The 12,262-nt window shown below is 42.1% G+C and overlaps 1 protein-coding gene across 2 annotated transcripts in view; it reads left to right on the top strand.

The window, feature by feature from the left end:
* Window positions 1-11,741, top strand: part of LOC124802984 (ubiquitin-conjugating enzyme E2 C) — a 38,973-nt gene extending 27,232 nt beyond the window's left edge. The window contains exons 4-6 of one of the 2 annotated variants that reach the window (XM_047264085.1): window positions 8,901-9,105; window positions 9,184-9,316; window positions 11,479-11,741. In XM_047264085.1, the coding sequence (XP_047120041.1) occupies window positions 8,901-9,105; window positions 9,184-9,296 (318 nt within the window). In that variant the 3' untranslated portion in view covers window positions 9,297-9,316; window positions 11,479-11,741. Of the gene's footprint in view, window positions 1-8,900; window positions 9,106-9,183; window positions 9,317-9,464; window positions 11,271-11,478 lie in introns of those variants that run through there. The other variant, XM_047264084.1, reaches the window with a different exon arrangement.
* Window positions 11,742-12,262: the final 521 nt, after the last annotated feature.

Below are 12,262 nucleotides of genomic sequence, written 5' to 3'. Positions count from 1 at the left end.
CACCTGATTCCCACCCTCAGGTTTGTTTACCGGTTGGGCTCCGCCTTGCATCTCTTTGCCTTGATTTTCAGCTTCCTTCTTTGTCCTGTCTTCCACGCTCCCTCCTCTCCACCCCCCCTTGGTTAGTTCTTCAGCCTCAAATTCGGATGGATCTCCGTCGAGGTCCGAAAGATTCCATCCCCCCGATGGTGTTCTGTACCTTTTTCCTCCGAATTTTATGGGAATTTCAGGATGCTGTTGTTTTTTACACTGATGGCTCTAAATCTGCTGATCATGTGGGGTATGCCTTCTCGTCCTCTGTTGGAACGGAAAATCATCTGCTGCCACCTACATGTGGGGTGTTTACTGCAGAATTGATGGCCATTTCCCAGGCCCTTAACTTTATTAAACAGTCCCAACACAACTGCATTTTGTTACGTACGGACTCAATGAGTGGCCTCCTGGCTGTTGACTGGTGTTTTTCGCACCATCCCTTGGTCTCTGCCATCCTTGACCATCTCGCTGACATTCACCGTGCTGCTTGTTCCGTTGACTTCCTTTGGTCCCTGGCCATGTGGGTGTCCCGGGTAGTGAGTTTGCTGATCGTTTGGCTGGGGGAGCGGTCACTTACCCCTCATTTTCTGTAACTGCTTCTGCAGCGGATTTACAGCTTCACATCGAATCCCACTTGGCACAATCGTGGGCCAACTCTTGGGAGGCTACTTCCCTGTCTAATAAACTTCGTGCGATTAAGGTGACACCAGGCCCGTGGTGTTCTTCCTTTCGCCTCTCCCGAAAGGACTCTACCACACTGTGTCGTCTCCGCATTGGCCGTACCAGGCTGAGCCATGGTTCTCTTTTGTGTGATGAGCCACCCCCACTTTATGGTTGTGGAGCCTTCCCGTCAGTAGCCCACATTTTGGTTGAATGCACCCCTTCTTTTGGCTCTGTGTGCTAAGTACAGACTCCCCCGCATTTTACCTTTGATGTTGGCTGACGATTCCCGGATGGTCACCCTGGTTCTCGGTTTCCTCCAGGAAAGTGGTTTTTATTCCCAGTTTTAAGGTTTTATAGTCTCTCTCTGGTGTTGGGGCAGGGCGGTGAGTGTTGGGGTATCTCCCACTGTAAACCATGTTTGGAGATTCCTGACTCCCCCTCCCTGACTGAGATCCTCTTTTCTTCTCCCTTTACTCTGTTTTTATATTTTTTTTTAGGATTGGTTGGTCTCTTTTTTTCCCATATGTACTTCCACATTCTAGCAGTTGCACCTTTTAAGTCGCAGGTGCTCTTGCCTCTGCTGCTTCAGAAGTGGGATATTTCCTGCCTCTAGCATAGCGTTGGGTTCGCTCTCTTGCTGACTTACCTCATTTTGTTTTTACCATTGACAACATGACTGCCCTTTTACATTTTTTAGCCTTTTCCCTTTTATTGTTCTGACTTTTCTGAGATGTCACACTATCGGAATGGACCACATTTGAAACAAGGGACTGATGACCTTGCTGTTTGGTCCCTTAAACCCCAACCAACCAAACAACCCAGTTTAGGGAAGGAAAAGAAGATACAAGAGTATAAGTCCCTTGATTGTCTAACCTACACTGAGGCTTGTAAGAAATATGCACATCTTCATCCTGCGTCCATGACGTCTAGCTATGCTTTAGTTACGTCTTCAGGCTTTTGGAGACGGAATGGCATAACAGCACGCACAACAAACTGCGTATCATTAAGGAGACTATGAATGTGTGGAAGTCTTCCATGCAGGCCTCTCGCAGGGAATCGGTTGTCCTCTGCCGGCTCCGCATTGGCCGTATGTGGCTAACGCATGGTTACCTACTCTGTCGCGAGGACCCACCTGAGTGTTGCTGTGGCTCCCAAATGAGTTGTCCACCTCTTGCTGGACTGCCCACTTTTAGCCGCTCTGCGGCAGACTTTTAACTTTCCCAGCACCCTGCCTTCGGTGTTGGGCGACAATGCCTCTGCAGCAGCTTTCGTTTTAAGTTTTATCCGTGAGAGTGGGTTTTATACTTCTATGTAGTTTTTTTAGCACATGTCCTTTGCCCCTCCGTGTCCTCCAACCTAGTGCTTTTAGGATAGAGATTTTAATATGTTGCAGAGTGGCTGGCTTTCCCTTTTCATTCTCGTGGTTGGCCAGCCACTGTAATCTGCTTTTATGTTTTACTCCCTTCTGTGTCTAGAGTCTCTCCTGTTTTCTTGTCCTCTTTTGTTCCTTTTAGTATTAGTTGCCATCCCTTCGTTCTTGTGGCTTTTCCTTTCTTTCCGTTTTGTATTATATGCTTCGTCTGTTTTATTCTCAATCTTGTGGCATTGTTTTATTGGGAACAAGGGACTGATGACCTCGTAGTTTGTTCCTTTCTCTCTCTTTTAAACCAACCAACCCTTCCTTGTCGGTGACGGGTGGGGACCCGGTGGTATGACTGGCTTTAGCCTTTTCACCCCCCATTTGAATTGTCGTCGTGTGGTTATGCAATGGAAGTGTAATGGATATTACTGTCACCTTCCGGAGTTGAAATCCCTTATTTCATTTTACTCTGCAGCTTGTGTGGTTCTACATGAATCTCATTTTACTGACTATCACTCACCGCCCCTCCATGGGTTCCGTATTTTCTATTGAAATTGGGTATGGCCTCTGGTGGCATTTGTACGTTGGTCCATACGGACGTTGCTAGCACGTCGATTCCTCTTCAGACAACATTGGAAGCAGCTGCTGTTAGTGTCCACCTGGACTCTGAGGTCACGGTTTGCGATCTTTATCTCTCTCCTGACAGGACTCTTACACCTGCTGCCTTCTCTGCCCTTCTTCAGCAACTCCCACTTCCCTTCCTTCTTCTCGGGGATTTTAATGCTCATCATCCCTTGTGGGACAGTGCCTTTCCATCTAGTCGGGGTCTTCTCATAGACAAGTTTCTTGCAGACCACGACTTGTGCCTTCTTAATGATGGCTCCCCTACTCATTTCAGTGCCGGTCAGGGTACCCTTTCTGCCATTTATCTTTCTCTTTCTTCTCCCTCCCTCCTTCCTTCATTACAATGGTCGCCACACGACAACTTTTGTGATAGTGACCATTTCCCGTTGATTCTCTTGCTCCCTTACCGCTCCCTGATGGACAGGTTACCTCGTTGGTCTTTCCAACGGCCTCTATATACTGCTCAACTCGTTTTTCTCCCTCTTTATCGGATTGTATTGATGATGTCCTATGTGGCGTGTCTGATGCGAATGTTTGCACTGCTAGCCTTGCTATCCCGTGCTTATCTGGACCATTTCACAACCGGCAAGTTCTGTGTTGGAGTATGCCCATTCCCATTGCCATCCGTGATCTCCGTTGAGCTTCACAACGCCTTAAGAGGCACCCATCCGTTGCCAATCTTATTACCTTTAAATGCCTTTGCACTAAAGCCTGTTACTTAATTAAACAGAGCAAACGGATGTGTTGGGAACAATTTGTTTCTTCCCTCAGTTCTACTGCCCTTATGTTGTGGGTTTGGGATACATTTCGCTCTCTCCAAGGTTGCCATCGGCAGTCTACCTTCCTGGGCCTTCACCTCCCGCATGCCCTTTGCACAGACCTGTTGATTCTCACGGAACATATTGCGACCCATTTTGCAACAGCATTAGCCTCCTGTCCGTCTGCTTTTCTTCACCAGAAACAGCGGGCCGCAGCTTCCGCCTTATTTTTTACCCCTTGTCAGTCAGAATCTTACAACAAAACTTTTACTGAATGGGAACTTCTTTCCACATTTTCTTCCTCTCTTGATACGGCCCCTGGCCCAGTCTCCATTCATAACCAACTGCTTTAACATCTCAGTGCTCCACAACAGCAACATCTTCTCCAGGTGTTTAACTGTATTTGGCTCCAGGGTGACTTCCCTCCTCAATGGAGTTATAGCATCGTGGTTCCTGTCCTTAAGCCTGTTTGTCAAAAGCTGTCGGCCAATTAGTCTGACAAACGTTGTTTGCAAGTTACCTGTCGGCTCAATTGGGTCCTTGAATCTCGGGATACATTGTCCCCTTGCCAGTGTGGCTTCAGAGAGGGATGGTCTCCGATTGATCATTTACGTAGCTTGGAATCCGCAGTTTGGCAGGCTTTTTCCCAGCACCGCCATTTGGTTGCAGTATTTTTTGACCTTCACAAGGCCTATGACACGGCTTTGTGCCATCACATCTTACTTACCATTCATGAGTGGGGTCTTCGGGGCACACTCCTGATTTTTATCCACCAGTTCCTGTTCCATGGGTCATTCATTCAGGATTAGGGTTGGTACTTTTTAGTTCTCCATGGACCCAGGAGAATGGCATCCCACAGGGTTCCGTATTGAGTGTACTACTTTTCCTCATTGCTATAGAGGGACTTGTGGCATCCGTAGATCCTTGGGTCACCCCTGCCCTGTATGTGGATGATTTCTGCATTTGGGTTAGTTCCTCTTCGATGGCCTCTGCAGAATGGCAGCTCCAGGGAGCTATACGGCGTGCCTCTGCGTGGACCCTCTCACACGGGTTTCAATTCCCTCCTTTAAAATCGTGGGTGGTCCACTTCTGTTGCTATGGTCCACCCCTACCCGGAGCTCTACCTCGTTGCACAACAATTGCCTATGGTCCCATCGTTTTGTTTCCTGGGTCTTCTTTTCGACAACAAGCTCACTTCAGACTTCTGAAGGTAGGATGTGTCCGTAAACTCGATGTCCTTCGCTTCCTTGCCCACATCTCTTGGGGTGCGGACCACTCCATCCTTCTCCACATAAAGGGCTTTAGTGCTGTCTCGCTTGGACTGTGATTGCCAAGTTTATGGTTCGGCTGCTCCTGCCACACTGCGCCTCCTGGAACCGGTCCACTGTTGTGGTGTCCATTTGGCCACCAGTGCCTTCCTTACTAGCCCTGTTGATAGTCTCCTGGTTGAAGCTGTTATACCCCCCCCCCCCCCTCCCCCACCTTTCTGTTCGGCAGTCCCAGCTTCTGGTTTCTTATGCAGTCAGTCCTTTCCTCTCCCACTCATCCTTCCTATTCCATCCTGTTCCCAGACCAAGGACATCGCCCACCTGATTCCCGCCCTTGGGTGGGCTTACCAGTTGGGCTCCACCTTGCGTCTCTTTGCCGTGATTTCCAGCTTCCTTCTTTGTCCTGTCTTCCATGCTCCCTCCCCTCCACCCCTCCTTGGTTAGTTCCTTGGCCCCGAATTCGGATAGATCTCTGCTGAGGTCCGAAAGATTCCATCCCACCAATGGTGTTCCGTTCTTTTTTCCAACGAATTTTATGGGAATTTCGGGATGCTGTTGTTTTGTACACCAGTGGCTCTAAATCTGCTGATCATGTGGGGTATGCCTTCTCGTCCTCTGTTGGAACGGAAAATCATCTGCTGCCACCTACATGTGGGGTGTTTACTGCGGAGTTGATGGTAATTTCCCAGGCCCTCAACTTTAATAAACTGTCCCAACACAACCGCGTTTTCTTATGTACGGACTCAATGAGTGGCCTTCTGGCTGTTGACCGGTGTTTTTTGCGCCATCTCTTGGTCTCTGCCATCCTTGACCATCTCGCTGATATTCACCGTGCTGCTTGTTCCGTTGACTTCCTTTGGGTCCCTGGCCATGCAGGTATCCCGGCAAATGAGTTTGCAGATCGTTTGGCTGGGGGAGCAGTCACTTACCACCCCCCCCCCCCCATTTTCTGTAACACGTCCTGCAGCGGATTTACAGCTTCACATCAAATCCCACTTCGCACAATCATGGGCCAACTCTTGGGAGGCTACCTCCCTGCCTAATAAACTTCGTGCGATTAAGGTGACACCTGTCCCGTGGCATTCTTCCTTCCACCTCTCCCAAAAGGACTCTACCACCCTGTGTCGTCTCCGAATCGGCCATACTAGGCTGAGCCATGGTTTTCTTTTTCGTAATGAGCCACCCCCATTTTGTGGTTGTGGAGCCTTCCAGTCAGTAGCCCACATTTTGGTGGAACTCTTTCTTTTGGCTCTGCGTAGTAAGTACAGACTTCCTTGCACTTTAATGTTGGCAGACTATTCTCGGATGGTCGAACTAGTTCTCTGTTTCCTCTGTGAAATTAGTTTTTATTCTCAATTTTAAGGTTTTTAATCTCTCTGGAGTATGGGCAGGGTGGTGAGGGTGGGGTGTCTCCCACTGTAAGCTGTGTTTGGATTCCTGACTCCCCTCCCTGGCAAAGATCCTCTTTTCTTTCCCTTTCACTCTGTTTTTATCACTTTTTAGAATTGGTTAGTCTCCTTTCACAATAAGCACTTCCACATTATAGTGGTTGAATGCTTTTGAATAGTAGGTGGTATATTTCCTGTGTCTAGTACAACCGTGGAGTCGCTCACTTGCTGACTGTCCTCATTTTGTTTTCACCATTGACAACAAGACTGCAATTTTATGTTTTTTAGTCTTTTACCTTTTATCATTTTGACTTTTCTGAGATGTCAATCTGTCTGAATGGACCACATTTGAAACAAGGGACTGATGACCTTGCTGTTTCGTCCCTGCAACCCCAATCAACCAACCAATTCATTTGTTTGAGAATTTGAGATAAGAGACATCAGTTAAACAAAAGTACTAAGTCCACAGTGTCAGCCATTTAGTCAGAAACCAGTGTAACGAAGCTATTAATGAATAAATGTGCCTTGACCATACAATTAAATTACGGATGAAAACAATCAGAATCCAGAAATCCCTAGCAGAATAATGCTGAGCTGGGCAGTGTTCTGGAAACTGAGTCATCCTGATCACTAAGGATGTTCCAAATATCATGGAGGCTGTCCATAATATGTGCATACTGCCAGTTAAAACATGTAATCTGGAAATTATGACTATGACTAAAGCAAGTGCTCATAAAATACAGCACACACGAGCCTTGCAGCAACATATGCTAAGAGTAAGCCTCAGGGATAGGATTCAGAGAACATTAGGAAGAAAACAAAGTAATGAATATCCTACAGAGAATTGCAAGACCAGAAGTGTAGCTTGACAAGATAAGAGCAAGTGGACCCCTGCAGCTGTTCCCTGTGGATCATGGAATCAAAAGACAGGCACTGGAAGACCACAATCACTGGCATGGCATTTCATTTTGTTTTGCTTTCATTATTTCAAAGTCTTCTTCTGATGATTGCTACACTCAGATCTTCCTACACACTTTGCACATTGGCCTCCTCTTTAACTTTTGAATGGAGTTGTTATATTATTTCATACATTGATTGTTTTACTATTTCATACATATCTCCAATAATTGCTTTTTAACCGCTTCAATTATTAATGTTCTCATTGTCTCTGACCTATTTTCGCTTGTTGTTTACTATGTGATTTTTAGTGCAAGGTAAATTACCGAGTTGAGCAGGACATTTGTAATTGCCCATAACTTTAGAGATATCTCTTGTCTACTTTTAATCAGCAACTTTGTTCTTCACGGACTTGTTCTACGAATGAGGGATTGACAGGCTCATAGTGTAGTTATGTTGCACAGGGAGTAGGGGACCAATCTGCAAGTTTCGCACCTATGGTTTACAGTTTTATTGAAATACTTCCTTGCAGCGATATTATTCTGTTGCTGAGTGGGAGAATGTGATCAAGTAAGCTTTTTCTACAGAATATTCAGTCAAGTGATTGTTTCAGTCGTTGTACTCTTCACCTAATATTTAGACAGATGTACCACCACACTGATTTTTATACATAGTAATAACTCACGTGAAGATGGCTGAATGTTTGTCAGTCAAAAAATTATAGCAAGATGTCAACATTTGGTTGCAATCCTGGAACATGATGGAATACACAGCAAGCTGCAAAAATTTCAAGAATCACATTTGTCATGTTCAAAATATTGGGAAAAAAGTGTTAAAAACTGGACTGTGATTGTCACTTTCCTACTATCATCCAAGTTGTGATACCATTTACAAAACCAGGGCATCTGTGTATTGAGATCCCCAGTTCTTCAGAGATATGGTCTGACATTTAGTCATTCATACTTGTGTGACCACACAAGAATCGTCTGTGTCACTTCACTGTATCATATGATGATGCATTGCTGCTGTACATGTAAAACAGCTAGTCAGTCTTTTGCAGCATTGTCCCCTATAAAATGCAGGAAACAAATTAAACATTACACTCCAATTTATCAATGGGCTGCACCATTTTGATTTGACTCATCGAGTAGCATGCTATGGTACTGTGATGTGGGGATTTAAACGCATGCCAGGACAGCAGAAAAGGTTCTTTTTTACGCAGTAACACACTACCATCCAAATTGGAAGGTAAATTACAGAGTTGAGCAGGACATTTGTAATCAAATTTCCATTATTGGAATATATAGACTGGAGGCACACATTAAGATCCAGAATAATTTTAGGAACGATTTTACGTAGAATCTAGTAGCTGAAGGAAAAATAATTTTCGTGAGATGTTAAATAAAAAGCTCTGAAAACTAAAGTATGTACTCAACTTCTCCAGCAAAGTGTAATATGTATGTCCTGTGGCTTATTTGTAGATTCAGGCAACAGCCTGATAGCAAAGTGTCTGTGTCAGTGGCAAAGTTAAATTTTCAATATTGTTTGCCCTGTTTTTTCCCTCATTTGTTATTTGCTTGAACTGCACAACTATGGTTGTGTAAAAATGGGATGCTGCTGAGTGCTGTACCTAGTGTTGAAATTTTTATCCCTGGAAAAAAAAGGTGTTGTTTGTAGTTATCATAGATCCACAATTTGGCCTTTTTAGAATTGCATTTTCTAGTTTGTGTATGGAAAATGCTTGCAACTAAAATATTTTTTGTTTCCTGTCTAATCATCCTAGAATCAATGTGCCTTTATTCTTATCACCCCCTATCCTCCCCCCACTTTTTTTCTGCTGCTTCATATATGTAGAAACAACATATGTAATGTAGCAGTTTGTAATACTTATCAATAACTTGTTATACAGGTGTATGAAGGTCTGGTGTACAAATTAAGCCTGGAATTTCCCCATAGCTACCCATATTCAGCCCCACTAGTGCGATTTGCTACCCCATGTTATCATCCAAATGTCGATCAGGCAGGAAATATCTGTTTGGATATTTTGAAGGAAAAATGGTCAGCTCTGTATGATGTGCGCACAATTCTACTCTCCATTCAGTCTCTGCTTGGTGGTATGTATACTTGAAAAGTTGTTAGTTTTATGTATTGTTAATTTTAGATGTGTAATTCTTTCATTTTTCTGCCCAAAGAACCAAACAACGAATCTCCATTGAATGTCCAGGCAGCAGCCTTGTGGTCAAATAAAGTTGAATACAAACGTCATCTGCATAGTGAATACCAAAAACAACGAAAGGGACATTGAGAATGATAGGGGATTAATATGTAAGTACTTTCATATTCTTTTCTGTCTTTGTTCAAAGATCTCAGAAATCTTGCTTTACTGCCAGTTAGTTTCACAAGATAGAAATCGATTTTTTGTAATTCAGCATTGTTAATTTTTGGTTCAGTTGTAAATCAACAATGTTTGCAGGTCATAGGAAGAGGATGTTGCTGATGGGAACTAAATGTGCAACGTGACACGTGTGAAGCACAAGGACAATTTCACTGATTGAGATTGTGATATTTATTTTAAACTGTTCTTGCTTTATCTTTTATATTCATTTATTTATACATATTTTAATAATTTCGTATGTTGTGGTTTAGAGCATACTAGTACATCCTTCCCATTTTACTGTTCTAAGTTTGTAAAATTAAAGTCAGTTTCTCTTAAAATTTATCATAATCTGTAGCCTTCATTGACCAAATGAAATTGTTTTTCTTGGCAAATACAAATTTAAGAAAATGTTTGCGACAATTTTCTAATGCTATTGCCAGTAAACATACGTTATGAGCACTGTTTTTTATTGAAACAAAGAAAAATTGTAGAATTTCTTTAGATAATTTTGTCTAGTAGGAGAAAATCTAGATATCTGCAAGAGAGAGAGATGTACATAGCAGAGATCATAAAAAAACAAATGGTATTTAAGTGAAGGGAAAAACTTGAAATTTGACAGTGCAGCCCATGAAAAGGATAATGAAAACTGTCCAAATTGTTGGGGGGTGAGATCCGGACCAAATTGAATGGTTGTATTGGCATATGGATGGATACAGTTGTGGTGATGATAATAAATCTTTCCATTATGTATATGGTAAGTTTTAAAAGAACATGCAGCGGGACTCAAATGCAAATTAAAACTTTAGGCATTAGTTTTTATATTTCACTGGCTTTCTTTTCTGTTGAATAGTATGAAAGTTGAGTTTTAACTGTGACCTAAAAATTAATTTAGTAGGTACCAAGAGATGAATTAAAACGAACTGTTTTATAGTGAAGCAGTGGTAAAGATGTGGAGTATATCGTGGCAACAATGTTTTCATTGCAGAAAGCCAAAAAAATACTACATCTAATGAAGACAAAATTGTGAACAGTTAAATGCGGATCAAGGCCAATATGAACTCATTGCAGTAATCTTATTCTTTGTTTGCTACAAGAATTGCCCACAAAAGGAACAGTGTAGCCAGCATGGAAATGTCTTTGCATAATTGACAGGCAGTGACTTGCATTGAATGGTAGAACATGCACTTACTGGCATTTCTGCATATTGTACACATTCTCAGATGGTCTGCTAATAAATATCCCATAAGCAATACAGGTCCTCTGGGTTTCTGACAATTACAAAATGTAAGCTCTTTCTCATATTGTTTTGAGGGTGGAGACAAAAATGACTTTATTACAGTGGTTAACCAAGGCAAGAATGTCAAAGATATGTTTGTTACGAATTGTGCTTCATTGGAACTCAACAAAATACAACTACATATCAAGGATGTGTTGATTGCTGGAATAAAAAGTTAACTCCAAAATAGAACCACACTTGGGAACAAAATTTAATACGTAACTTACAGATTCTTGATTTCTCTCTCTCTCTCTCTCTCTCTCTCTCTCTCTCTCTCTCTCTCTCTCTCTCTGCTGCAAATATCTCCGTCTGTAAGCAAGTTTTAGGCGCTCTTTAATTTAAAGATTTGCACCTTGGTTAATAAACTCGACAAATTGATGTTCCTGAAATGAAAAATGTTCTGAATAACTTATTTAATCACATCACAAAGTTGACTGACTTAGCACTTCCCTGATGGGCTGTTGCGTATATTAATATAGCTTTCAAAAATTAAGATTTGCATATATTTATTGTGTAAAACAGTAATTTTTAAGTTTACAGTTGGAAGTTATTTATTTTTGAAAAGAAATTAGAGAATTCTGGTACAAAAATTTCAGAACAATAAACGTGCAGATACATGAAATGCATGTTTACAGTAATTTTTCATTTTAAAATATTTCACTTTAAAATAAAAGTCTGGTTTTGATGCTAACATCAATCGTAGATCTTTACATATATAAACAATAATATCAGGTTTCTGTTTATGTATTTCGTAAATACAAGTTTTAGTTTTTGTTTACAATGGTTACACACATTGTGGGATAGAAACTGTAGTTCATCATTATTTCATTCCAGGTACCTCAATTTATATTTGTGTTTACATCAGGAGGTAGGATTGGATATTAAAATATCGGCTGTATCACACTCCTAGTTGTCTCATTCTGTTAAGACTGCTTGGGGAGTTAAAGAGAAGACAGTCTGTATTCACAGTAAGTTGGTAAATGTGTGATAGTGAATAATTCACCATTTGAAGGGACATAATATCTAAATCTTGTAAAAAGTTGGTAGTTACATTTTTTAATTAAGTTATTTGTAGTGCACACTACCAAGAGAAAATTGTGTCCTAGACTACTTCACATGTCTTAGAAAATAAACTGCAATGAAACATTTAATTTAATAGGATAATTCATATTACAGAAATAAATACAAACAGTAATGTGGACTCTTTTCATTAAGAGCTGTTTGCAGTATATCATATACTTCCTTTGCTTAGGTCTTTACTCAGAAATACCAAGCTTAGAATGAAAGCAACAAGTAACCACAACAAAGTGAAGACAAAACAAAACTTTATATTCGAAACCTGTTCTTCCCCCATTAGTGCGCGCGCAGCCCTGGTATGCATTGACATCTGTATACCACAATACTGTCGCACGTTGCTAGAGCCAAAAGATAGATGCTGCCAATTACCACTTTAAGGGTGCTGCACCATTTTATGTTGGCTTATCTAGTGATGTGATGTGGGTAAACAACCCCCCCCCCCCCCCCCCCCCCCCCAGCACGCACCTCCGATGTGGGGATTTCAGTCTGTGCAAAGACTACAGATATTTATTAAAACAAAACAATTATGTAACTTTTGACA

Source organism: Schistocerca piceifrons, chromosome 6 (genome assembly GCF_021461385.2).
Source record: "Schistocerca piceifrons isolate TAMUIC-IGC-003096 chromosome 6, iqSchPice1.1, whole genome shotgun sequence".
Lineage (NCBI taxonomy): Eukaryota > Metazoa > Arthropoda > Insecta > Orthoptera > Acrididae > Schistocerca > Schistocerca piceifrons.
Note: the sequence above shows the minus strand (reverse complement) of the source record. Positions and strands in the feature narration are given on the sequence as shown.